At 49.3% G+C, this 27419-nt stretch overlaps 1 protein-coding gene across 2 annotated transcripts; it reads left to right on the forward strand.

Annotated features, from left to right (window-relative positions):
• The first annotated feature begins 646 nt into the window (after positions 1–646).
• TNFRSF11A (TNF receptor superfamily member 11a) lies at positions 647–27419 on the forward strand. Of its 2 annotated transcripts, none has more exons than XM_066992527.1 (10): positions 647–1029; positions 12108–12189; positions 12652–12777; positions 13284–13427; positions 14522–14615; positions 14975–15069; positions 15940–16047; positions 17881–17930; positions 19490–20333; positions 24534–27419. In XM_066992527.1, the coding sequence occupies exons 1-10, from the start codon at positions 970–972 to the stop codon at positions 24896–24898; spliced, it is 1968 nt and encodes a 655-aa protein (XP_066848628.1). In that variant the 5' UTR covers positions 647–969; the 3' UTR covers positions 24899–27419. The 2 variants fall into 2 exon arrangements, with proteins under 2 accessions (XP_066848628.1, XP_047932074.2); XM_048076117.2 differs by having other exon boundaries at positions 648–1029; positions 17878–17930.

The raw sequence follows: 27419 nt of genomic DNA on the forward strand, positions 1-27419 counted from the left end.
GAGACCACAGCAGACCAAGTAAAGAATAGTTTTTAAATACCCTCTGTCTTCGGTGTTAGCACGTATTTACTTGTAAATGTAGAGCAGCTTATGAATATATATATATATTTTTTTTTCCCCAGCCAAGGGTTAAATCTAAATACACAAGTGAAAGAACAACTTCCTTCTTAATTCAATCCAGAATCATGCTCCTGGCTTTTTTTTTTTTTTTTGCTCTGGAACATGAGCACGGGCACACGGGGACGGTGTTAGGACGACAGGGCTGGCTCGGCCCCATCCTCACGCTGCACCAGCGAGGGTCCCCCTGCCTCCCCGGGGCCGTGCGGGTTGGCATGGCGCGAGGGCCACGCGGGTTCACGAAGGCAGGCGGGTTGAGGAAGGCTGTTGGAGGCTCGGCTGAGCCCCGAGATGTCTTCAGATAGCATGAGGGAACAGCCAGAAGCGGTGTGAAGGAGCAGGCGACGACTGGGTGGGCAGCGGATTTTGGGGAGGACGCGTCCCCAAGATGTTGCCCAGAAGGTGGTGGGAGGCAGGTGGGAGCCCGGCGGGGCAGGACGGGGAAAGCAGTGCCTAGAGGCAGGAGGAGGGACGTGGGTATGGTGACTAAAAGGGGGTGGAGAAAGGAAAGGGAGGGACGAGAAGAAGGGAAAAAAAAAAAAAAAAACAACATACCAACAAATCAAAGAAGAAAAAAAAAAAAACAAAAACCAAAAAAACCTGCATGTCAAGTCTGAGGAAATGCTGTGGGAACTACAGTCAGGCTCTTTTTTTTTTTTCTTCTTCTTCTCCTTCTCTCTTCTCCCCTCGCGTAGCTGAGAGGAAGGAAAGGCAGAAGCAGAAGTAAGCCGCCCGATGCGCCTGCCCGCGCCGCCGGGGCGCTGGGGCTCGGCTGGCCGGCGGTAGCGCGGCCCCGGAGCCGGGCCGGGCCGGGCCGTGCCGGGCCCCGGAGCCGTGCGGGGCCCCGGAGCCATGCCGGGCCCGCCGGGCTGGCTGGCGCTGCTCTGCCTGGCCGCCGCGGGACACCAGCAGGTAAGGGACCCCTCCTCCTGCCCGCTGCCCCCCCTCCCGGCTCGGCTCCCCCGTTTGCTCGCTCCGGCGGTTCCTCCTTGGCCGCCCGGCCCGGCCCGGCCCGGCCCGGCTCGGCCCGGCTCGGCTCGGCTCGGCTCGGCGGCTCCTCCTCGCCCTCCAGCCCAGCTCCTCCGCACGAAGCCGGGGAACCGGCGGGGAAAGCCGCCCGCGGCGGGGTGTGAGAAACCAGCAGTGAGGTTGCCGAGGGGTATAATTTGCATGGAGAGTTAAAAAAAAAAATAATAAGGCGGGCTCCACCCTGCCCAGCGGCTCTACCCGGGGCATCTCGCCAGGCCCCAGCACCCGCAGCCCCGCAGCCGCCTTGGGAGCCCCACGGCTGGAGGACGCGGGCCTGGTGGGTGCGTGGCCCTTGGGGTGGCCCAGGCGCCAAGCCCGGTGGCCCTGTGAGCCTTGGAGGTGCTGCAGGGCCCTCGTGCTTCGAGGAGAAAGATGGCACCGGGTTCGGCCCCGCCGCCGCTCGCCGGCCGAGCGTGTGTGCTTCGCGCCCCGGGATGGCGGCGGCCGCACGCGGCGGTGCCTGCTGGCCTCCCTGCGCCCACCGAGCCCCCTCCTGCAGCCTGCTGTCGCTCAGCCCCGTCAGCACCGCGCGACGGAGCCCCTCTCGAGTCTGCAGGATCTCGCTGTGCTATTTCTCATCAGACCGCTTAAAAATAATTCCTCTCCCTCCAGGTTACTTAGGGCCCTGTATGCCGGCAGGTCTTCTGCTAATCCCATGCTGCCGGCGCTTTATTGCAACCGTTAATCAAATGTTTGGCAGCCTCGCTGCCATCTGTATTTCTTTCAGTTGAACTTCTACTATTTCTCTGTCTCATTATTCTTGATTAGGCGTAAGTGTCATGTTAAGTGCCTCCTTAAACATGGTGCTGCTGCATGGGCCATGTCAGCGTCCCTTGAGAGCAAGGTGCAGCTTCAAGGAAAGAAAGATTAAGGGAGGAAAGAAAAAAAAGACTCTGCTGTCTGCAGCTTACAATTTAATGTCTGACCACATAGTCCTGAGAGCCTTCCTTCTGGATCCCTGTTCCTAAATATGTTGCCTGAAACCACACAGGCCTTTTTTCCCCGCCAAAATATATGTTTCTTTCTGTCCACCCTCACTCCTTAGGCTTCTCCGAAATTGCTGCTTTCCAGGTGTCCTCCATATGTATACAAACGAGCCTGCATGTTTCAAAAGTCACTTTTACATAACAGCTTTCAGGCACTTTGTCCTGTCCCTCAGCAGCTTCTGTATCTACCTGTTTTTCTGTACTGGTGTTCAGGACTGTGTTCAATGCAGCATGGCAAGCAGACCTGGTTATCACTAGCCATGACATTTACTTCTTTCTGGAGCTATTTGGTCTTGGGGCAGTTGTTCCCCTGGAATCTCCTCATTGCCTGAAAACTGCTCCTCTTGACCAAACCTTATAAATTCAGATTTCCATGCTTTTCATCTCAGTGTTTCAGGTGCCTTGGTGTAGGAGCCAGTAGTTACCCCTCGTTGTTTCTTGTCTTTCAGTTCATAGCCTTTCAGAGGATGCAAAACAGGGAACTTGTATTTATTTGGGACTGGTGTGTAAAGTCTTTCCACTGCTTTCAACACGTGCCTAATTCTGAGTCTGCAGGGGGCTGCATAGGGTACAGCTTCCCAGTGCCAGTGTTTTAGTAGCAGTGCAAAATAGTAAGGGTCTCTAGGAAAGTTGTAGTTAAGTTTACATGGGAAAAGCCACACGTCGTCAAAATCTGGTTGATCTGATACTTTCTCTGCCACAGTGAGCAAGTCCTGAAAGCAAAGCAGGAGAATGCAAGGCAGGCCTGGATAGATGCTGCTCCCAGGCAGCCTTTCAGGTTCTCCTTTACCTGACTGATTTGAACTGTGTCTTTTATAATCCCCTTATGGGTGGTCTTTCTGATGGAAGAAGCTATGAGAATAAGTGTGGCAGGGCTGAAATTTGCCTGATGCCCTTGGTGTTAGAGTCAACAGTATGGTGGGGTGGTGGTAGGACAGTAATATGTGCAATGCATTTCCTGTGAGGAATGAGAAACACTTGCTAACTTGTAAGTTAGTAGGTACTCATAACGCTGCTGAGAATAGACATTATCATCGTCATCATGTTCACCAAAGAGGAAACAGGAACAGAGAATTCGTGACTTGCTGTAGGTCACATACCAAGCATGGAGCAGAACTACTGGGAGCAAAGCTCAGCCCTCCTTGTCTTGTGCTTCAGCCTCAAGATGATCTTTCCAAGTGATTTGTCCCGGGCAGATGTCAGAGGGCACAGTATTTTGCTTTTTGAGATCTGAAAGCAAATGTGATCCGCTCAGCTTCTTTGTACAGAATATTCACATCCCGTTCCTTGCTTCAGACTGGTGAAGAGCAAGATCGTTTCTGTCGGATGGGTGTTAAAGCCTGTGAGAACGTGCATTCGCAAATATGTGGTAACTCAGTTACCAGGTGTAACATCAAGGATTCTTCTTGTATGGCAGCAGGATGGATTCTTCCACTACTCCGTAATATTTACTTTACAGGGAAAGTTTGCTCACTGAAAGCATCCAGAATTCCTCATAATCTAGGATTTTATTTTGCCCAACATGTAGATTATCTTTAAACTTCCTAAGATGCACAGTATTTATGGCGAGAAAGAAAAACAGCATAAACGTGTCCGTGCTGTCAGATCATAGGCTTTCCCAGTCCAGTGTTCCTGCCCTTGTTAGGGCCAAAGGAGTCACCCAGTAGAGCAAAATTTACGATATCATATCTAGCCTAAAGCCCTGGATTTATTCTGGTGTTAACAGCATAATTTTAACAGTTATTGCCATTCAGTTAGTTTACTTGTCAAAATGCCCCTGCAGGAAAGGGTCCTGCAAGGGAAACTGGCAAGCTTTTCGTTGCATCGCAGGTTCCCCCGGATCACGTGAAAATCTGAAATAACGTTTTACAGCACCTCATATAAAAGGAATAACGCCTTGCATATAAAACCGAACCGATTCACAGTTTAAGAAACCGTTGTCGCTTCTCTTTTCACGTTAACATCATCTTCCTGATGCAATTTCTACTTTCCCACAGCGAGGACCAAAACGGGCCGTCACCACGCTCCACAAGTCAGTAGAATTCGGAGCTTATCAGCCTGCCATCTGCGGCGTGCTAACCCCTGTCGCCTGTGGCACAGGGCTTTCTTCTCACTGTGCCGCAGGGAAACAAGAGGACGCGGGTCAAGCAGAGGGATTAAAGGTGGCCCCAAGGACCGTGACCGTGACCCGACCAAAGCCAGCGGGGTTCCTGCTGCTGCTGCGGGATGCAGCCCTCGGCTCTGCCCCGTGGGAGGCGGCGGTGCTTCGGGTGCTGGGTTAGCGTGCCGGAGGTGGGCATGGGGGGGAGAGGGCAAGGGGGAGGCTGGTTCTTCACCTCCTCAGCTGCAGCCGTGCTCCTCGCGCTGGCTGCCCCCTTCCTTTCGATGGAAACCCAGCGTGCTGAGCCGCTGGCTGCTGCTGCTGCTGCTCGCCCTCTGGCTGAGGCGTGCGTTGGTGGGTGCTGCTCGCAGGGAGAAGCAGCTGCTCCGAGAACGGTTCGTTATTACCGATGGAAAGCGCAAAGGCAAATATTTGTGTGCTACAGACACGATATAAAAATCGAGTGCTGTTTAACCAGGTTGCACTATGGACTTGGGTAGGCCTCGGTCTGTGCGGCACAATAGCCTGCCTGCAAGGACGTGCCCCGTTTTATGACTTGCTCTTCTTTGAACGCGGCCCAAAGTTCACGCAGTGGAAGGAGGGCTGTTCCCGGACCGGCACGGGACCGGGTTGCAGGGTGGGCTGCAGGAGCGAGCCCCGGCACCCCAGGCAGGCAGTCTGCCCTCGCGCCCGCTCCGCCGCAGCGCTGGCTGCGGTGCCTCGCCTCCAGGGAAGCGCCAGCACCCTGGTCTGTCGTTCGCGTGTCACCTCGTCCGTGTGCCGCTGCTCCGGGGAGTGGGATCTGCGGCGTGGTGTCGGCATCGGCGACAGGAGCTCCCTGGGGGCTCACCCCGGGGCAGGGGGGCTGACGCCAGGCGCCCCGGGACGTCCTGCTCCTTGCCCCGTGCCTGCGCACCGACCTCAGCTGCTCCTCGCAGTGCTTCCCGTGGTTGCCTTTCTGTTTGTCTTTTCAGGGCGTGAGCTCTCTGGGCCCAGGGCTTGGCTTTCCCTGCTGTTTGCACAGTGCTTAGGATGTCAAGGCTGCAAATACAGCTGAAGAGTCGTTAATCACCGTGGGTTAGAGCCCTGTCCCCTTCCCACCAAAGTCACGGGGAGGTCTGCTGGGAAGGGGGCAGATCTGTCCCCCCAGCTGGCTACCGTCATGCAGGCAGCGTCTCCCAGCCCTCGTCCTCTTTCTCCAGGTCCCCTCCGGCCTCCACACAAATTTTGGCCGAGCACAGCCCCTGGCCCCGTGCCCCTTCCCCGCCGCATCCCCGCGTGGCACACTCGTGTGCGGTCAGAGAGCCGAGCTGGCCGGTTCAATCCACCCTGCGAGAGCCAACTAGCTGAGGAGGGGTAAAAATAAAAAATGAAGAAAGAAAAAAAAAAATGAGGTCATTCACCCTCACCACTCTGTGGTTACTCCAAAAGAAAAAGAAGTATATAGGGTCTGTTCAAGAATGAGAAAGAACAACACTTGCGACTGCAGATCGGTGCAGAATATATTTAGCCAGTGGTCAAAATGGAGGGAAAAGGAAAAAAAATCTTGTATGGAAAAAAAAATACCGTGAAGTTTTGTTAGGCAAGCCATTAATCTGGAATACCGATAGGGAAAATGTGCTGCTAAGTTCATATGAAGTCCTAAAAATTGCTTACGTAGCATACAGGGGAATCTATTTTGAGCCTGTTATTTTGCCACACCGAGTAGTTCTGCCTTTGCGAGCATCATGTTCTCTCTAACTTTCATCGCCTGGTAGCGAGAACAAGGAGACGACTGCTTCAATCTGCCCTCACAGGAAAAAGGTTCTCCCCTGCGATACCACGTGTAGTAAAACGGGCTTCTTGTGGAGATCAGCCAAAGCCTTTCCAGATCGGGGAGGGATATTTCTGCGGGCTGAACTGGCCCACGGGCAGAGCTGGCTCCTCGTGGTGGCACCTGAAGAGTCAGTGAACCGTTTCTCCGCCGGGTCCCGAGCCCCCTCGTACAGACAGCAGTCCCTTCACGGCGAGACGGGGCAGCTCCAGCCACGCCGTTCCTGCCGTCCACACCACACCACCAGAGACTGCTACGCTCCGCACTGGTGGCGTGCTGGGAGGAAAGGATGCATAAACACATTTGTTTACGTGTGTTTTTTCTATGTTTTTTTGGCATACGCAGTCTATGTTGAGCCCTTCTAATCTGGCATCCAGAAATAGCCCGGCCCAAGAAATCTCTCGTGGTTATTTCTGCATTAAGCCTCAACTTCAGGTCATGAAGGATGGAAAAATGCTCTGTTGGACTAAAATGTGAGAGGAGAGAACAGCCCGTGAATGTGTCTTTAGTGCCCTTTTATTGTTATTATTTTAATTAAGCATGGGTGAGTGGAGGGAGCGAGTCACCGAGGCTGTACCCGGCGGGGTGAGGCTGCAGAGCCTTCCTGCTGAGCGGTGCTCCGGCACCTGCTTCATCCAGACGGGATTTGCCTTCGCAGGTCTGTCTCCAAGATATCTAGGTAGCAGCTTTGGTAGTGTCACTACTCCGCAGTCCTTATTCCTGTTTTTTAGGGACCGTTGTGTTGCTTTCAGACCTCCTGGTTAAATATTTTGGTTTGGTTGGCTTTCGGGTTTCATTTCTTTGATCCATTTCCAAATCACCCTACCTGGCAGCCACCTGCTGTTCGGCACACACCACTGTCTTCCTCCCTATCAGTAATGCGTGGATGCTGCTGACCAGCTGGTGAAAACATGAGGTCTGCCTTTCTGCGTGCTGTGCGGGGATGACTTTGCCACTGGGTGACCCGTGCTGTGCATGTGACGGCGAGTTTTCAGCCCGCAGAGGAGAGCTGGCTGACTCCCCGCTCCGCCGGCCGCTTGCAGCCCCGCCGCCTGTCACCCCCCTCGTCTCCCATCTGATGCACCTGAGGTTCCTGTCTGCCCTACCCCCGCGCCCCGCTGCCAGCGTGGTCAGCGAGGCACTTCTCCTTCACGTCGTCTGCCTGCTAGAAATAGCTCCGTCGGGCTTGGCAGTGATGGATGGACCTTCCCCTCGGTGGGGCAGCACCAGCCGCTCAGGTGTTTGCTTTTCGGCACGTGTTGAAACGGGGGAGCAGTGGGAATAGCCAGGATGGGGATTTTACCCCCGTTTGTCCACTTTCTGCTTGCAAGTTATGGTTTTCTTTTAATCTCTGTGTTATCTGTGTTATTCTTCGTGTTCTTCTGGCCTCGTTAGGTATTCAGGCTCTAGCAGGGTTTCAAGGGCCTATTTTTAAGAGCGAAATAATATTTAGTTTTTAGCCGTTGCCATTTCCCGGCTATATTTGACCACGTGGTGGTAGTTCTGTGATGTGGTTTACTGGTCACTGGAAAGTTGACATCACCAAAAGCATTTCATTCACAAGCTAAGATTTTTGCGTTGAATTACAGACCTGCGAGCGAATAACTGGAATTGTGCGGCTGCGACTTGCGGGCTGTCCTGATTGAGTTTGTGTCGGCAGCGAAGCCTGGCTGTGAAGGAGCTGTTGCATTCGGTGTCCGTGTGATTATGATCAAGCCTTTTTAATACAAAATTCCTCTTCCCCCCTCACCAACTCGCAGTTGTAAAAACATTGAGAGCTGTCTACTGTGAGTGTTACTGTTACATGCCCCAGCAGAGCTCCTGGGAATGCCAGCCACGTGGAGCAGTGCCACGCTAGAGCCAGATCCTATGTTTGTTCTGAAATAATTTTTGTCGAGCCACCGAGGCTGGCGGTGAGCTGAAGAAATCTGGTTTTGCTTAGCGACACTGCTGAGCCACACCGGGTCGGCCCGAAAGGGCTGTGGGCATGCAGTCGGTACCTGGAAGGGGAGAGGGAGTGACTTGCATCCGAAACCGGAGCAGCAGCAGGTGACCAGAGGCCTGCCTTGCTGAAGGTCAAGGTGCTGAGGCTGCACAGGATACTTCAGACTGGTTGGTCAAAGCTCAGTCCTCTTGTCAGGGAGAAATAAAGCCCGAGGAGCCATGGAAATACTATGCTTCTGCAGCAGGCATGGCCAAGGATCTCAAAAGCAAGTAGTGTGAGTAAAAGGAGGCACCAGAGCTCAAAGAGCAAGAGGTGTGTGAGGCAGGACGTGCTGGAGTTCATTCTCCCATAGGTGCTTTGGGTCTGCAGTACTAAATGCAGAAAAAATGTGCTTTGGTCAGTGAAACGATGACGGATGGCTTGAATGCTCTCCAGAAACAACTACACTGAGCAAGAAGGTGTCATCTTATGATAGCTACCCCTTGACGTGTCCCTTTACGTCTCAACTTTTGCAAAAGCCAGATTTTCGCTAACGAGCAGTCCCCATTGAGGCCTCAGGTTCTTGTTCCGAAGTGACATGGGAAAAAGACTGTGGAAACCCCCGAGCTTGCTCTTCCAGATTTTTTCTTTTAAAGGAAAGAGGCCCATGCAACTTTATCTTCTCTGAAATGTATGTCTGAATATTCATCTGAGCGAGAAAGTAATTTTAGCATCTATGACACACAGCTTCTGCTGTCATCCGATTGCTCAACAGCACCGAGAATAAATATTTCCTTAAGCCTGGGGACAGGAATCTGAATGCTGCTGGTTCCCCCTTCAGAAGCACCTGCGTGCGTGTTTTTTCAAGGTCTGAGTAACACAGTTGTGCTTTGTAGCTGTGACTCATTGACGTTCTCCAACCCTACAAGCACGTTCTTGCTTAGCGTCCTTTTGCAAGAAATGGGGGGAAAAAAATAAAAAGAGGCTGAGAAGGCTGCCTGCAGCTGCCTGACACCAAAGCACGGTCCTCCTGCAAACCTTGACGTGAGCATGCCTGTTTTTCCAAAGAACTCATCGATGCTACTCATGTGCTTGAAGGCAAGGAGGTGTCGGCGTGCTTTATCGAACCGGACCTGTGGCAATCTGCCGAGCCCAGAGGATGTTTGTCTTCGCTCCCCGGATTCTTTCCCTCTTGGATATTCTTGTTTTGAGGAAATACAAATCACCAAATCAGGGAATGCCTGAGGTGGGAAGGGACCTCTGGAGGTCACCTGGCCCAGTCCTCCTGCTCCAGCAAGGCCCTGGCTGGCTGCCCAGGACCAATTAAGCAGGAGAGCTAACTTTTTTTTAGGAAGAGGAGCAAACATGTGCTTTGCGTACATTTTAAGTGACGAATTAAATGCACACAGGATACCTAGACCTCATTGAAGCACTCATTCACGTACGGTGGTGGGATTTAATGAAAACCTTTACCAACAGTGAGTGTTAAAGGAATGATCAGGCTTTGTTTTTTCGTTCTGTCGTGCTACTTCAGACGAGATGGATAACTTTTTCTCCAAGAGATGAGCTTGGAGATGTCAACATCGCTCCTGCTTACGGGCAAGCGCCAAGGAGAGGAAGGATGCCCTAGGGGTTACAGGGCGAGCTTGAGACTTGGTTCTCTTTCCTGCTTTGCCACTAATTTCCTGTCACCTTTGTGAAGCCGTCCGGCCTCTGGGTGCGAGTTCCTCCTCTGTGACATGAATTGCACTTCCCTATCTCAGGCCGGCGCTGCGGCTGGGAATGCGTTCGCGCTGGCGGGGCGTCACTGCTGGCAGCGCACGTGCTTCGGGCCGGCTTCTCGCGCCCCGCTAACAAAAGGCCCCCAGCTCGCTGGATCTGCTGCCACCCTGAGAAAACACAAAGTTTCTGTTGTTTCCTTTCCTGTCCTCTCCACACCCAGCTTTCACACTCGGCAGGTCAAAAAATACCTGTCCCAAATCCCTCTCCTTCGGGCGGAGGGAGTTAGTTAGCACGTGGACAGTGATAGCTTTGTCTTTATTTCTCCAAGTGTAAACCAAAGAAGGGAATATCGCAGCTTGGTAAATGCATTGGCTTGTCCCAAAAGGGGAAGGACACAGTCACAGAAGAGAATACTTACTGACACAGAGCGTGGATTTACGTAGCTGCAGCTGTATTTTGCAACAATAGCCCTCTTTATGCTGTAAAGCAGGGAGGTGCGAATCGATTTCCTAAAGGTAGCTGAGCAATTAGCCTGCTCTCCGAGCCTCAGCGCGGGGGGTGCTTGTTCTGTTCAGGCTGAGCTTTGGTTTTCGGAAATCATTCCAGACCCTTTAGCGGTAAGTTCTTCAGCAGATTTGCATATCCTTCCTTAAAAAGGGCGATTTGCCCTTCTTTGACACTCCAGTCGTTTTTTAGCCTTTTCTTCTAAAGAGGAACTTTCAAACTGGGGCAAACGAGGAAGAAAGAGCGGTCTGCTATAAAAAGCAAGTGACTGGACCCGTCCTGATCTGGTCGCTTTTGCTGCCAGTGCGGACGGCCGGGAATAGGAGTCAGTCCCTCGAGTCCTTCCTGCTGCTGGGTCCTGCAGTGTGGTCTCAGCCCCGGCCTGGCCAGCGCACGCCAGCTAAAGCACGGCACCAAAAACACGCTCCTGGCATTACACTTACTGCTTTGCCAGCACTGGTCGTTGTCCTGATATTCGGGGAGATGAGCAAGGTGTCAGGAATAAGCCAGAAGGAAAACTTGTGGAAGTATGTCTGTGCTTATTTACGTTATGGTTGGGATCCCAGTCGTGCTGACAGTGACCCTTGCGTGAGGTGCTGTGCAAACATGAAGCGCAGTCTTTGTTCCAAAAAATGCGTAATCTCGTCACAGACAAGACACTGCTAGTAAGTGCAAAGATAGGGAAGGACAAGGAAATAACGAGACAAAAATGGCTCAAACTCCGAGACAGGAGGTGGTGTTTTAAAGAAAAATGTCAACCTCTTTGGTCATCTTTAAGTCGCAAGACCCTTCCCAGCATTAGAAGAGGTCAAGGTGCTCAGGGAAAAGTAGTTTATATTCAAGATATTGCAGATGATGAGACTACGACAAGGAGGAAAGAGGAGAGGCAAGGGCTTGGTGGAAGCAAGGGGAGAACACTAAGTAGAGGAACGGAAACCAATATCAGCAGGCACAGGGCTCTTACATGCTATTAGACAGCAAAAGCTCCTGTTAAGCAGCAATACAAGTTCTTGCGCAGCTTTCCCCAAGTAAAAATTACAGTGTCCTGTAAATGAGATTTTAACAGCAGTGTTCAACCGGAGTGAGGCGTTCCTTGCTAGAGGCCTGATTTGGAGTCGTTTCACCTATCACAAGATCACCAACTGGACGTAAGGTGTTGAGTTTGCCCGGAGGACCAATGCCAGGAGACTCCGGGGCGGCCAAAGCAGGGGCCTCTCATGTAACCGTTTTGTTTGGTGGGGTTGGGGCTCGGGTGTGTTGTTTTCTTGGTTCTGGAGAAGCAAAAAGGCTTCGTTTGTGTCCCCTCTGTGGATGGCTGCCCCAGTGAGATGAGGTCACCTCTGCAGAACATAGTGGGAACCATAGAAAGCTGCAGAAATAAGGGCCAGCATTTTATGGTGCTAGCTAGGGGTGTTGCGTATCGCAGTGGGAAGATGGGAACTTATTTTTCAAGGGTATAAATCATTCACTTTACCTGTTAGCCAGATGCTGTGTTTTAAAACTGTCAGTGGCCTAGGTCTCGATCTGAGGTCATATATGTAGAAGAGACTACGGAAGTATGTCAACACAATTTTCTTTACAATTGTTTTGAAGTCATGAGTTTCAAATAATAGAGCACTGTAAGAAAAGATTATACAGCAGGCTAAAAGTTCATGACAAATTGCAAGATTGTGCTATTTGTTTATCGCCTGGCTGCATTACAAGTCCCTGTGTGTACAGTATCACGTACATATTCTTAGTCTGTCTACAAAGCGTCTTTGAAGTCGTAAATGTTGAGTAATGTTTTACTGCTGTCCAAAATGCTGCACTGAAGAGAAGTTTTCCTTCTGTCTGCCAGCATTGTGATAAGGCAGGTCTGAAGCTTTCTGGGTGTGCTGGGTCTCATGTCCTCTCTCTCCTTCTCCACTGCAGTTGTCACTACAAAGCACTCTGCTGTGTGACAGCGAACAACACTATGAATACTCCGGGCGGTGCTGCACCAAGTGTGAGCCAGGTACGTGAGCACTGGGCTGCGCTTCCTTAGTAAAGGAAAAAGTTCCCTAGAAACAGCTCTGGGGGTCAGTAAGGCAGCTTGTTCTTGTGACTCTGCAAATCTGTTTGCACATACCCTTGCAAATGCATGATCTCAGGCCCTCAAGTGTCTTGTAGTGCAGGAGCGGTCCTGCTGACCTCAGCAAAAGTCTCAGCAGCTGTTGTGTTGGAATAGCATTTAACCACTGCAGGAGATGGAAACAGCTCGATTCTCGTGGATTCTCATGGGACTGCTCCTATGCCATAAACTTCACAGATGTTTCAGTCCTCTAACTGGGGGCCAGACTGAGGAAATGAATGGGGGAGAGGAAGAAATGATTGTCCCTGTGGTACAGCAGCGTTAGCCCGGCTCATTATTTTCCCTGTGCTTCTCAGACAGCTGGTGTGCAACTTACAGATGACCTTGTCCTTCTCTTGTTCACAGGAAAGTATATGTCTGCTAAATGCACTGCGACTTCTGACAGCGTGTGTCAGCCGTGCGGCCCAAACGAGTATATGGATGTCTGGAATGAAGAAGACAAATGCTTGCTACATAAAATATGCGATCAAGGTGAGCTGCTCACACTGAAAAACCTTTTAATCCAAATTAGCGAAGCATAAAGACGAACAAGCAGACCTAGGGCAGATGCTTTGTTCAGGTACATGGTAACGGAGGTGGCGCAAGAACCTGGTGGATAGGGAGGTCCCCAGACACCAGGAAGTTTTGGTTCTGTGCCCTGCTGAATACCATGGCCATAGTCTCCATGCTGCTGATATGATTATCTTTACTGGGGCTGTTCACTCCCTGTGAGCTGGATCTTAAAGGCTGTCCTTTTGCCCAGCATACTGTGCACTCCCTCTCTTTATGTTCTCCAGGAGCGACAAGGAGAAGCATGCTCAGGAGCCCAGTCAGTGAGGTGCCTAATGCTAATCAAGGGTCCCCCAAGGTAGCTTTTCCTTTAACATGAGTAGTTTTGCATCTGGCCTTCAAGCAAAGCAAATAGGTAGAACAGGAGGTTCATAGACACGAGGCCTGTTATCAGAGAGATATTTTCTCCTGTTTGCTTTCTCCTCTAGGGAAAGCCTTGAAAGAAGTGAACCCGGGAAACAGCACATTCCAGCGGCAGTGTGCCTGTACCACAGGTTACCACTGGAATGAGGACTGTGACTGCTGTCAACGAAATACCATATGTGCTCCAGGATTTGGAATTGGGCACCCTGGTAAGATACAGAGAGGATGTACGAAAGTAAAATGTCCAGCTCAGGCCTACAGAATAAGGCCAGCATCATGTAGGTTGTGGTGTTAAAGAGCAGGTACTGTAGACTCTCAAATCATTGCTGCTGCATGTAACTCTCCAGGACTATTTGTATTTTGAAGGCTTCTGCCTCTGCAGTTTAAATAATATCTTGGATGAGGTGACATTTACAAGCTTTCACATGTGCATGGCAATAATCACAAGGTCTTCGGTGCATTTGTAATGTTTGCTGAGGTGCCAGTCTGTGAATCACCAGTTTGTGCATTGCTCCACGATTCGGAGAAGTGGTTCACTGAGGATTGTTGCTGAGGTCAGATTTGAAATCAGTTTTTGCCAGATGGCTTTGGTTTGCCATTCTGTAATGTTATGAGTTAAAAGTGATAAACACCTTTCGGATAGAGCAAGTATTCTTTGTTTTAGACAACTTGTAATGCAAAGATTTATTACAGACATTTAATTTAGTACAAGGTCTCTGACTGAGATCAAAATGCTGGTGTTTTGTGGGTGGAAAACAGAGACAGTCAAGTTCTGACTTGTAACGAACACTGGGAACATCTGTACCAAGCGCAAGGAACTCCAAAAAAGGAGCACACAATAGGGCAATAGAGGATGAAATGCTGAATGGGCCTGCCTAGAGCACAGTGGTGGTGTTTTCCCTCCAATCTAGCAAACCCTTATACAGCATCGTGTTCACTGTGGCTTCAAAGAAGTGACAACACCAGTTGGTGTCGCTGCCTGTGGCATAGCATCGACATGGGGAAGTTCATGGCAGTGGAAGGATATAAGAGCTGTGTGTTACTTCACAGTAGCTGCAAATGGCTCCTGGTCATTTCTTATTCTGATCATGCAGAGGAATGTGCTGGTCTCACCTGAGCACTTCTTTCTGCTTACGTGTGACTGTCATTGCAGCTCCAATGTAATTTTAGATCCTCTCCTCAGCGGAGCTTTTGGCAAGGGGGGTGAAGCGGGAGGATGGGGGAGCATAGTCACCTTCCCCTCGCATGAGAGGAACTCACAGAAACTCAGCTGTAATGTTTTTTCTTCCTTCACTACTCGCAGTGCAACAGGACAAGGACACGAAGTGTATGCCATGTCCCAGAGGTTACTTCTCAAAGGTTGCTTCATCCACCGACGAGTGTAAAGCCTGGACCAAGTAAGTCCGTTTGTCGTGCAAAAGGCCTGTGATAGCCACAAGGCAGCGAGAAGCTTGAGCGAGCACGCTTTTCAGGGGGGTGTCCTCTTGCCTGCGGAGTGCGCAGAGCATCTTGGCTAGTTGTGCAGTGGTAAGGGCTTTCTTATGCTGGAGCTCTAGTCCTGCTCCCCAGGGGGAAACAAGAGAGAGCAGTAACATCAGCTGAGTTGATGTAGCTGAACATAAAGAAGGCACCTGAGCTTCTTAAGGGTGGAGAAATGCAAGAGTACTTTACAACAGAAGGTACCACTCTGCAGAAGTGTAGGAGCCCCGACAAGCTCCCTCTTTGGGATTCTAGCCTCTTTGTCTTTCCTTTTCAGCTGTACAGCTCTGGGAATGGCGGAAGTAGTCCCTGGGACTGATAAGTCAGATGCAGTTTGTGCAGAACGGAAGATACCTGAGCAACCAGAAGACGGTATGTGTCTCATAGAAATCATTCATTAGAAAGTCCCTCGAGAAGGGATGTATTTACAAGGGTTTTTGGCTGGCTTAACTATATTCCTTTTGTACTTGACTCTAGGAGAAGCAGCTGTAAACCAAGATTGGTCTCTTTTTCTCTTGGAAAATCTTGCTTTTAAAGATTAGTTTAAGCCCAGCAGCTCTAGACCAGATGTCCAATACTAAGCAGTGCTTTACACCTCTCCCTGAAACTGCGTGGTGAGCAGCGCTGCTGTTATACCCCTGACCTCCATCACGTTTCCTGCTCTTTCATTTTTCAGCCTGCCAGTTTCCATATGCATGTCTCCTGTTTAAAGGCCACCAGCTTCTCCCCACGCTTATTTTATAGCAGTGGACACAGTCTCAGATGAATGTAGCTCTCCCTTCTTGCCAACAGCCCTTTTCTCTCTCCAGCGAGGATATGGTACCAGAGAGGCTGTTTGGCTGGCACGCAGTGATCCTTCATAATCTGAGATGAAGGCAGAGTTCTGCTGGCTGAAGTCCATAGTCTCTGTGATCTGCATTTCCCCCTTATCTGGAGGCAGAGCAAGCCCAGCCCAGGGCAGCTGACAGATTGCAAGGAGACTTTCAGAGAAGGATGTTTGCCTCACACCTCTCGCAGACGCTCAGTTTTTACTGAGATGGCTCTGTACCAGGTACCTTTGCTGAGGCTGCTTGTCACAGAGCTACGCGGGCGCTAGAGCTGTGGTCGTTATTACAGAAACTGAAAATCAATTAGGAAGAAAAAAATCCCCCTCCTGTGGTAAAACAAGTGAATGAGCGAGGATTGTCATACTGCTGAGAACACGCTGCATGTTGATGGTACTATCTTTCTTATATTCTGCAGGAACAAACAAGATTTTATACGTGTTGATTGTCATCTTGTTTTTTGTGGCACTAATTGGCATTGTCATCTTCATCGTGTACTACAAGAATAAGGGAAAAAAGCTGACAGGTACATGATAGCTAATATGCATGAATGTGACAGCCACGTGGCTCTTTGTGCACTCTGGTTTTGCAGGTAACCACCAGGAGATGAAACTTTTGGATGTGCTGTCCATATGGATGTCTTGACTAGCACAAAGCCAGGCTTAAACCTTTCCTGTAGGCAGGGAGCATATTACACCTACACATAGTGCATATTGCTCAGCATCCTCCTGCAGCCCCTGGGGCACGGTGTGGGTGGTGGAGGGTGGTGCTGGGTCTTCTGTACCAGCAGGGCTGCTCTGCGCTGCCTGGCACGGCAGAGCCCGTGGTCAGAGGGAAGCAGGGAGGGACTTACGGGGCCTTCATCACCTCCCATCTCCTTCTCCCCACTTCCTTTCCTCCCCTGAAACCCGCATCTGGGTAGGTTAAAATATGGATTTCAAAACCGATGTTTGTTTCAAAACATAATGGAGGCAATGGTTTTGTCTGAAGGACAAAGTTCTGATGAGAGACTGCAGAAATAGTAGAAGGAATAGAACAAATAATAAAAATAGAAAAAATAAAAAAAATCTAGCAAAGACATTCTGGATAACACGAGGGCATTGAATATATTATGAATATGACAGAAGTACCTCTAACAGTTACTCAACTCTGTGTTAAGCCCTATGTCTTCACAGTGAAGGACATATGCTTACCGTTCTCTTCATTTTTTATTTTCTCCCCTCTTTCCCATGGAAAGCTTTTCCTACTGTATTTTTCCCTTCATCTCCTTTCCCAAACCCCAGCAATTCTTGAAATGTTTTGGGAGCAGTGGAAGGGAATACAGCAATCCTCTCTTGTAAAGTATTTTTCAACCCATATTTTAGAAATAGGCTGCCTCTGCCACACTAAACACGGGTTTTGCTAAATCTGGAATTCCTGGGATGGGCTGGAGGAAATGGTGACTCTCCCTGCAAACCAAATACTTACGATGCAGAGCAGGTTGGGGGGAATGCTCCTTATTTGAGATTCCTATCACCCTGCTGCTCTGCAGCAGCAGTCCTTCATTGCCTTCATGTGGTAGATCCTGCTGATCAGAGCCCCAGAGAAGAAGCTCTGCCTGCTTGGGGACTGATGGTAAATGTGCAGACCTCACTTCAGAGGAACAGAGTCATTGCTGGGAAGTGCCAGTGGCTACGTAGCTGATCTATCTTCAGACATACAAAACCAGCACGAGCCTAAAGTGTACGCAAGACCTGAGCCCTGCAAAATTTCCTGAAAGCATGAATAGAAAACAAGAAGAGTTGCTCACTCTATTAAGCAGCAGTCCCTGCTGTAAAGTGTTACTAGACTTGAAGCTTTTCCTTGGGAGATACTCTGATTAAGTGAGTTTCCCAATTAAATACATCTTGATTAAGTGGAATACGCTGTATTCCAGTCTGCCATCCCGTGGTTTCAGTGGCTTACCCTCTTCTCTCCAGTCTCCTCACTCCTTTCTGGGAATGGTCTTTGGGCCATCCATGTGACTTCTCTTGAAATAGACTGTACAGTTGTAAGCGGGTCGGTATCAGGCTAGTCATAGCATGGTGACATATGACCAGGAAAGAAACCCCATTTGATGTGGAACACAGTTTAACCGTAGGCTATTTTAGGAGCTTGGAAACATTTATTCCACAGAAATATCTCTCTGTTCCAGTTACAATGAGTCCTGAGCTAGACTGATGCTGGGACACTTGAACAGTCAGTAAAAACAACAGTCTTGCTGGGTTTTATTTAATGTAATATTATGGATCGTGAGTGCATGACTGTGGGTGTTTAGGTCTGTGGCTAGCTTCAGCGCCTGCTATATGTTACAGCTACTCTTTTCTTTTCCCTACAGCAGATCTACAGAATTGGGCTAATGAAGTGTGCAGCCAAATAAAAGGAACAAAGGTAAAGTCAGGGACATTAAAATTTTTATGGCTTTCTGACAATATTCCTGACACTCCTCCTTACTTCAGAGTCCATGATAATGTTTGGCTAGAAAAAAAGTTTTGAGTTCCTCAAAAACCACTCACAGCTTTGGCTTTTTTAGTCTGGTTTTCTGTAAATGTGAGGGTTATGAAATCACCATTCTCATATAGCTTCTGAACCTGCTCTCTGGTTTCAGCCAGCTTTAACAGCGGTAACAGTCTCTTTGAAGATTAAATGTTTATAAGAGGAGAAGGTTGAATATGAGCCCTGAGATTCTACCTAGGATTTAGAAAGGCTCTCTCCTAAGATTAGAAGAAACTTTAGTTGTGTTTGCACCTTTTTACATACCAGAGTCCTCATGAAAGAGAAACCTGGATCTGAGGCAATGCCAAGAATGCCAGACATGCAAAGTACTAAGCACACAGCCATCAGCTAAAGAAAATGGCCACGAGTCCCTTTTATTCCAGCACATGCTGAAATCCTTGTTCACACGCTTATGCGCTGCCTGATCCACATGGGATGTGGACTGAGGTTCCCTGTGTCCCAGGTGCATGCTGTCCCCACCATCCCACCTGCCAGTCTAGGAGCTCTGTCTAGCTTAGTTGTGGCAACACTCAAATCCTATTGCTACCAAAAAAAAAAAAAAAAAAAAAATTTGAGCAGGCAGTTCCTCTTTTTTCTCATAAATGTTCATGTAACGCCCTGCATTGGCAGCAGTTTAGATCCCCCAGGACAGAGGAGTGAATCAACAGCAATTAGTGGCTGGTGGCATTTACTCTCCTCCATCCTGGAAGAAGTAAACAGATGCTAGAAATGAAAGGTAGCAGATCCCAAATACCCATCATTACGGCATGACTGGCAGGAACTGAAGGGAACCCTTGAAGTATTTCCCAAACCTTTTTTTGTGGATCTCCAACCAAAAACATAGCTTCATGTGAAACATAGTTGGAAGGTAACGTCATGGGCTTTTGTATTTGTTGTCTTAGCCTTTTCCAGGTTAAAGCAGCCTTGTGTTGGTGTGATTTTTTTTTAATCTGATAATTAAGATTCTGCTTCCAGAGAGGCCTCCACAGATCAAGAAAGGCATAGGTTGTTCAGGGAGGTTATAAACCTTACAAGCAGTTAGGTTACGTAGGGCTTTTGGATGGTCTACAAGGAACAGCAGAATCTAGCAACTTCTAGGTTTATTTACCCTTAAGTGCCCTCTTGATGGCTGGTTGATGGATGGACTCAATGATCTTGAAAGTCTTTTCCAACCTAGATGATTCTGTGATCCTTAAAAGCTAGGAACAGTCTTCTCCCGCCATTGTTATTGTCCCCAGATTTTTTTCTGATCACTGGCAGAGTTCAGCCAGCCAGTCACAGTTTCACAGCAGAACAGAATTACACTTCTCAAGATTCAAATGCGTCAGTGCTGCTTAGCCCCGCCAGCTCCACACCAAGGAAACACCAAGACATTGCCTATTCCTCCTTTGTTCAGAAGACAACCTTCTGCCAGTTTATGTATCAAATACGTTTTTCTTTTGTGTGTCTTTCAGGAGCCCCCCAGAGATGCGTTCGTTGCTGTAAACATACCGAACGCCGTTGTCCCCCAGGGCTCTGAAGACATGCGTCTCCTGGGCCCTGCTGCCTGTCCTGGCCCCGGGAGCTCATCCTGTGCCGGCGCTCACACCTCGTGCAGTCACAGCAGCCCCAGCACGGCACCCTGTGAGGCCGGGGGGAACCTCCAGCAGCTTTCTGTGGTAACAGAGACCGATCACGACCATTTCCCACCTGTTCCCACAGAAGACGAATATATGGATAAAGATCTCAATGCTGCTGATTATTTATCTTTGCTGAGTCGGCCTGACAGTAAAACTGTGTCGTCGTTTTCAGAACCGGTGGAGATCGGGGAGAACGATAGCTTGAATCAGTGCTTTTCAGGAGTTGGGAGTACAGAGGACGTGTCCGTCTCTCAAGGCTCTGACTCCTTCTCCGATGCAGATGGTGCACACGCTGCCATGGACAAATATCTTCAGAAATCTTACCAACGTGTCCACAGTTGTCCAAAGGAAACAGACAGCAAAGACACAGATCGTTTTGCAACGAACCATGACTCAGAGAAGATCTGTGTAAGGTGTGGCATTTCATACCAGGAATCTCCCAGAAAGTGGAGCAAACCCTGTTGTGCTGCAGTTGACAGTGCCTCCACCTCCCCAGAAACTGGATCCTATGCACAGTGCACCTGTGGCTTGAATTTTCTCTCTGCTGGTCAGAGCACTCTAACAAGTGACCATGGTATGGAAGATGCATCTTCTGACGGTACCAGCACGAAGTACCAGAACACAAGCAGAAGCACTTCAGGGACAAACAGCAGCACTTCAGACCTCCCTCCAGCATCTGGTGAGTCCATTAGGCTTGACCTGTACGCAGTTGTATAGACTGTTCTCCGTGCTAGCTTGGTATCATCCAGAGGGTCTGATCTAGGAGTAGAGAAAAATGGCATGGTGCCTTTTTGCTTAATTGCCCTGACGCTAACCTGAAAGACAAAACTGAACTAGCAAGGCTTTTGGTTCACTGTGAATTCTGCAAATAGCGCGAGCACTGTGAGGGGTCATTGTCCTGCCATGATCTGACCAGCAATGCAGAACTCAGCGTCTGATGTGGCTGCAAAAGCCAGCCAGTCCTGTAACTCAGTAATCTTTGCTGCGGCAGGCCTTTGTATGACAGAAAACTTAGGAGAGAATGGTCACCTAGAGGCTGAGCTGAGAAGGGACAAGTAACTCTGATGGGTGTTTTTCCATTCAGCAGCCTGCACATGCATCTTTGTCCTTGCCGTTAAGTTGAGGTGCAGTTACAGTCACGTGGCCGTCAGTAAAACTCCAGCTGGAGCTGTTACCTGGTGGCCAGGGTAGGGTCTAAGAGACTGTGATCAATTTTTTGCCTTTAGCTCTTTCTCTTTGTTTTAATTTGCTAATATATAAACGTTCACCTAAAGATAATTTCATACATACATTTGTTTCTTCACATGCAAGCACTTTGTCCCAAAAACAGCTCTGAAACACTGATGTCACCAGTTTACTACTTGGCTACTAATTTACAAATCGAGTGAATATTGCAAAATAGTCGAACGAAAGCAGGGAGAAAAATCAGTGAAGCAAAACTAGCAGAAGGGAAGTTATGAGCATTTTCTGGATAAAACCTTCCTCCCTCAGACTTTTCAGTATAAAAGTCTGCAATCGTCTTGTCATGTGTTATTAGTCATTTTAGATTATAACCTCTTAAAGACAGATGCTCTGCTTTTGCATCTATGTGCTGCCGGGCGTAATGGGACCTTAGCTTTGACTGGGACATCTGAGTATTACTGTAATACACACAGCAATCGTAAGCGGTTGCTCTTCTTTAAAACCACATCATGCCTTAAGGCTTCTTACGCAGACTTTCTTGTCAATCTGCCAAAGCCCAAAAGTGACACTTTGAAGACCCGCAAGTGACATTTTGAGGGCCCTTCCCTTCTAAGCATACAAGCTGTGCAAGAACCTGAAAGCGTGCAGTGTTGATCTTTCTAAGAGCAGATACTCTTTCTACTGCTTCAGTTTCCTGAAATCTCGAAACAGTTTCGCTCCCTGATCTGTACAAAACTTAATAGTAGTAAAGAGCAGACAGATTTTATTTTTGTGGAAGGTGACTCTGAGGTAATACTGAAAGTCAAGTCTTATCTGGCCCTGCAGAAGTACTGCTTTTCTTTCTAAATCTCTCAAGAAGAGGAAGAGAAAATATTAAGAAACGTTAAGGCAAGCAGGAGAGTTTGGATGTAAGTGACATGCTGGGAAGTGCCATCTTAACTCGACGGCACAATTCTTTCTGTGTGATTTTAATTGCATCTGTGCCTTCGGGTGTGTACGTGCTACAGTGCCATCTGCTGTCACCTGAGCACAGATTCAGCGTTCCTAATTCGCCGCCACCGCGGCGTGACGGTGGAGGCACTGACCGAGCAGTGGGCAGTATGAGAGCATGGGTTTAGTTGGTAGGGAGCTAAGGTGCCTTGCTGGCAGAGGGTTTTTCAGCCCGTGGAGTGGCTGTGCCCTGCTGGTCACTCCTGGTTGCATGAGAAGGGGGAGCGGGCTTAGCAGTAGTAGCTTCCTCGCTGAAGCGCCCCAGCTCACATTTGGGGCTGTGTGTGGAGCTGTAGCAGCATCAGTCGTTTTGCTGGGCCCTGTGAGGTGCCCGGATGGGACAAATGTGCAAAATAACTTTCTGTGAAGCTTCTCAAAGCAGCTGTAGCCACCAGGCTTTGCACACAGTTGTGCTAAGACAGAACTGCCTGGAAGTGGGTGGGTGAAGAAATGGGAAGAAAAATGCCATGGGTAATTCCATGAAGTTTTGGTTTTGGTTCCTTAGCATTCAGAATGACAACAGAAGTTGCAGACTCTGCCCCTACTGTGAAATAACCTGAGAGGGCCAAAGTAAACCTCTGGACAGTTGCCGTTACAGGGGTCATGGACAGCAATTGAGGGAAGCCTTCAAGCACCCTCCCAAATCTCCCTGGAGGCAGTCAGAAGATGCAGCAGTCAGGACATGGATCACAGCCACCTCACGTCTCGTGTAGGGCTTCAGCGTAAAACACGAGTGGTTGAAGATTCATGTGACAGGGGACTAGGGGTGGTTTTGTGGAGACTTTCGCTTCCAGAGCCCAAACCAGCCTGGTTCAGCTGCAACAACCAGCTCCTACCACCCAGATGCCATTAGATGGCTCTGAGGAAATTAATTGCCTACATCGTTCCAGTTCCCAGTGAATAATTACCACAGAAATTAATCTGTCATTGTAATTAATATCATCAGGCAGTACGAAGAGATCGAAAGGCTGAAATTCTGCAGAGAAGTCTGCCTTCACTTGCCCTCTGAAGGTGTCCCTTATACTTTTCAGGTTGGAAGCACATTTCTTAGTGCAATCCAGGAAGCTCCTAGGTCCATTTTCTGTGCTTCTGTGCTTCACATTTACTTTTGTTTCAGCATAAACAGGAAGCAGTGAAGAATTGCTAGCAACATTCAACTAAACAATTTAAATGTGTTTATCCACTTTTTTTTTTTTTTTTTTACTCCATCACTTATATTTCCAAACTCTGAATCTCGTGCCGAGCACTGGTGAACTTTTGCAGTGCCTTTTTCTGAGTGGCAGGCAATCCGTATGAAAGCAAAAAGTTATTGCTGTCCTCCCGTGGTGCCTAACAGAGCCGTGCTGACAGCAAACAACCTGAACGCAGGGGAAGAGGCAGACAGGGAGAAGTCCCTGCGGTGAGCACTCTTACTGACACCTCACGGTAATCAGCAGTACTTGGAAAGACGGCAGAGAGCTATCAGTGAGGTGGTTCAGCTCAGGTAAATAGGATCGCTTGAGGGGGGCTGTTAGATGCTCCAGTGCTACCCAGACTCGGCTATGAGTGCTTTGTGTGAGGCCTTCAGTCGGCACTGCTGGCACCCAATGTGCACTGCTGGTGTGTAAACAGCACCGTCGGCTGCTGGGAAAACAGCTTTTCTCCGGGCTCAGCTGCAACCAAACTGTGAAGGTCTCAAGTGTTGAGGAGAGCATTGAGAAAATGCACAAAACGTCTGTGAGGGGCACGGTCAATCTGCAAGTCATGGTTAAGCGAAGCTCAGCAGGAAAAAAACATTTCTAAGGAGAAGTGTTCATAGGCTACAAGAGTTATTTATTTGGTTGTTTTGGTCAACTTTGTTTAATTTCAGGGAAGTTTGTTAGTTTGTTGTTGAAACTTTGTTCTCAGTTATTTTCTTTCCACTCCAAGGGAAGTTTATTAATTCCCAGAGCCTGGTCCTGCTGTCGCTTGAGTCAGTGACCCAGTCCTTGAGTGAGACAAAGATTGGATTTATACTGAGAAATCTCTAGCCGCAGGCAGACTTACTGAAGCCGTAACTCTGTTAGGCTGCTGTATTATAGACTCTCTTTTCCCCGTAGCCAACATATATCCCGTTAAATCCATGAGGGCACTGGATGAGGGCTGGAGTGTGCCTACGTGGGAGATGGGACAATACAAGATAATCGTATAAGCTCTGTGTCATTTGGACGCTGTGACTGCAAGGCCTAACATTAAGTCATTCAGGACTTATTCAATAAACCTGCTGCCTAGCCCTCACCATAGGAGTGATTGCTTACCAAGGGGGAAAAGGCAATGTGATGCCTGGGGCTCTAAAACGCATCTAAGAATTAGAAATGATAGCTGTTTCCTCACAAACCGCGTGTGGAGGCGGCCTGGGAGCAGCTCAAGCATCCAGAGGCCATGGGAAGATGAGGTTATCTCGCGTGCTCTTGCTTGCAGGAGAGCAGTGTAGAGAGAGAACTTTTCCAAATGCTGCAGACAGGCTCCCCGAGGGTGACAGGCGTCGTCCCGAGGCGGCACAAGTGGAAATCATGAGAGAGCCCCGTGGAAGGCATTGATTATAAGAGCATCCCTATGTCACGGGATAAAAATAATGGAACAAAAGTAAAGCTATCGCGGCGGATTACATTCACCGTGCTAAACACCCGCCTCATGAGAGAAAATATTAATCACGCCTGTCTTCTTTTCTCCCCCGCTCCTTCCCCAGGAAATGTGACTGGAAACAGTAACTCCACGTTTATTTCCAGTGGACAAGTAATGAATTTCAAGGGAGACATCATCGTCGTCTACCTTAGCCAAAACTCCCAGGAGGGGGCAACGGCCTCGTCAGGGGCGGCCTCGGAGAACGTGGGCAGCCCGGTGCAGGAGGAGAACCCCAGCCGCTGCGAGACCTTCGCCGGCAACGCGCAGCACTACAAGGAGAAGTGCGCCGAGCTGCACGCCGGGGGGGCCGCCGGGCCGCGGCACCACCACACGGCCACGGTGCCGAGCCCGGGCCTACGCCATGAGGCCTCGCAGCCCGTGCAGGAGGAGGGGAGGCTGGGACACTCCTCGGAGAAGGTGTTGAACTGACGGCCCGCAAGGGGGTCAACCCCGAATCCCGGTTGTTGCGACGGATTCGTTTCTTCGGAGGCCGCTGGGGTCCCCTGGGAGAGCGCTGAGGGACTCCCCCTGTGTTCCTCCCCGGGCAGCAGCGAAGGACGGCCGAGGGAAACCCTCAGGCTGGGGGACTTGGCCAGGGGGAGAGTGTGAATCACCGGATGTCCCCTCCTGGAGAGGGGGCAGCGTGCTGGAAGGGGCCCCAAGCACTGCCCAGGTGTTGTTTTTGTTTTTTTCCTCTGGGCAGGAATTTAGTAGCTGTATCAGGTGAACCATTTCACGGGGCCTTGGTCCTCCTCGATACCTCTGGTGGTAGAAGGAAGCGACAGCCACCTCTACTCCTGGCAGGGATCGGGTGCGTGGCTCCAGCCCTTCCCATCTTTCCCCAAAGGAACAGGCGCTCCAGTCCTAAACCAGTGCAAAAGTCAGGATCTGTGCCTGCCCCTTGCTAACTTGTGGGTGTGATTGTGTGTAGTGCCGCCCGCGTTACGGTAACAGGCACATTAGCACTGATATGCCTTGAAAGCGTATCAGATTAATCCTGAGCAAAGAGCATTTATAGTTCTGAACCCTGATTCACCTCTGCCTTACTGCATCTCCCCAGAGGAACTCAGACCCCTGAAGCTAAAGATGAGCGACATGTGCCTGGCATGCTGTAGCACAAATCATGTCACTGAGGTTTAAGCCACAGAACTGCTAGCAGGTGGGGGAAGGATCTAGGGCAAGTAGCTGCAGACATTTCCTGAGTGACAGGAGAGCGCCTGAAGATGGAGAATTTGGTCAGGGTCAGACACGTGTTCCTTCATCTGCCCAAACAAATTTGTCTTTCCCCTTGATATTTTAATTAGTAAGCAGAACATTATTTGGGCAGCACGAAACTGTTTCCAGAGCTTGGCCTGTCTGAGCTGAAATCGGAGCATAACCACTGTCACACTAAGCGCTGACAAGCTATGGGACCAGGGGGCTGGATTTAAAGAACAGTAGTAGCTGTCGTTAGTAGGGTCTCAGCTGCTCGGTTGGCTTTTGTTCAGGTCCTGTATCCTTCAGCCTCCTCCACCAGTGACCATGGAGAGAAAGGTGAAGGGAACAGAGACTCAGGGAAATCCCAGGAGGAGATGTTGATATTTTTAATGTTTTCCTGACATGGCGTAATTTTCTGATATTCTCCTGCATTGTGTGAGTGCTGCAGGAGGTTTTCTTCAGCCTGAGCCTTCAGGAGGATCAGTGCTGCATTTCGTACTAGACAGCAAAGGGGTCTCTTGTTGAGTGTGATCTCATCCGCCCTGACTGAAAAGATCTCTGGCAGGGAGGGCTCCTCTTCATGAAGGTTTTAAAGCTGAGAGGTTTATCACCTAGCTGCCCTGTTTGCAGTAGTACTGCTCTGGGGGTGAAGAGAAATTAGGAAGCTAACAGGGTGACCACTGTGCCACGATGAATCATAGAATCATTAACGTTGGAAAAGATCATCTGGATGAACTACTCATCCAGAAAACAGAAGGATGGGCTAAGCCACCTTCACCTCTCAGGAAAATAATTCTGCATTATTTGTATATCTGGGATGTAAAGCTTGGCACAGACGTGCAACTGTCTCTTGGGTGGCTGGGGGAAAGGGTGTGCAAACAGCCAGGCTCCTTTTCACCTCTCTGTGGCCTTCAGAGAACCAGACCGTCCTACCCTGGACTCAGCCAGGCAAGTAGGTTGTCCTGTTGAGTGACGGCCTAAACTACCTCTGCCTCTTTGAAGAAAGTGTGCAACTGAGGCTGTGTTATCTGTGGTATTGTTTTGTTTTTCCTGCTGGATCCTGTAACAACCTCCTTGTAGCCTCTTCAGGCCTGTTTCTGTATCCTGGTGCAACAGGGACAAGGAAGCAGAGCTACACATCAGGTTCATGCAAGATGGTGCAAGTGTTTTCCCACTTCATGTTTTCAGTCACATTTTCCTGAAAAGAGTTAATCCAGGACACCACTCCTCAGTAAAGGCACATTTTTCACCTCCCAAATTGCAGAATCCTACTGAGCAGGGTTTGACACTAGGTTCATCAGCAGGCATGAAGAAAAGGGTCGTCATGATCTCAGCACTGTGGCCAGTCCCTTGTAGGAAACGGTAGATCCGATTCTTCTTCCTCCAGAGCCTACCCAAAAGCGAAGAAACCATGTCACCCTCATCAGCACGCTGCATGTTCCCTGGGTCTCTGCCTGGCTGTGTAGACGTGGACCCCACAGGGACTTCTGTACCCTCGTGATTTCATTTGTTGTCACTTTGGAGCAAGGGCTGGTTTTTAACACCTGTTTGTACAATGCTGCCCTATGCACTGGGCAAAAATTTGGAGGCTTCTGGCTGCTATAGTAATACATGTAATTAATGACAATAAAAATCTTGAAGATCTACAGAAGAAAGAGTGAAGATTTGAAATAATGGGGAGAATCAAATGCATTATTATATGCCCATGCTCATTTTGACATAAACAAATAAATAAATTGTGAATATAAAAACA

Source organism: Anser cygnoides, chromosome 2, assembly GCF_040182565.1.
Source record: "Anser cygnoides isolate HZ-2024a breed goose chromosome 2, Taihu_goose_T2T_genome, whole genome shotgun sequence".
Taxonomy (NCBI): domain Eukaryota; kingdom Metazoa; phylum Chordata; class Aves; order Anseriformes; family Anatidae; genus Anser; species Anser cygnoides.

Coding starts and splice junctions, on each gene's coding strand:
- TNFRSF11A (XM_048076117.2), top strand. CDS start 970: ATGCCGGGCCCGCCGGGCTGGCTGGCGCTGCTCTGCCTGGCCGCCGCG. Junction 12,190..12,651: donor CTGCACCAAGTGTGAGCCAG/GTACGTGAGCAC, acceptor TCTTGTTCACAG/GAAAGTATATGTCTGCTAAA. Junction 17,931..19,489: donor GCCAAATAAAAGGAACAAAG/GTAAAGTCAGGG, acceptor TGTGTCTTTCAG/GAGCCCCCCAGAGATGCGTT.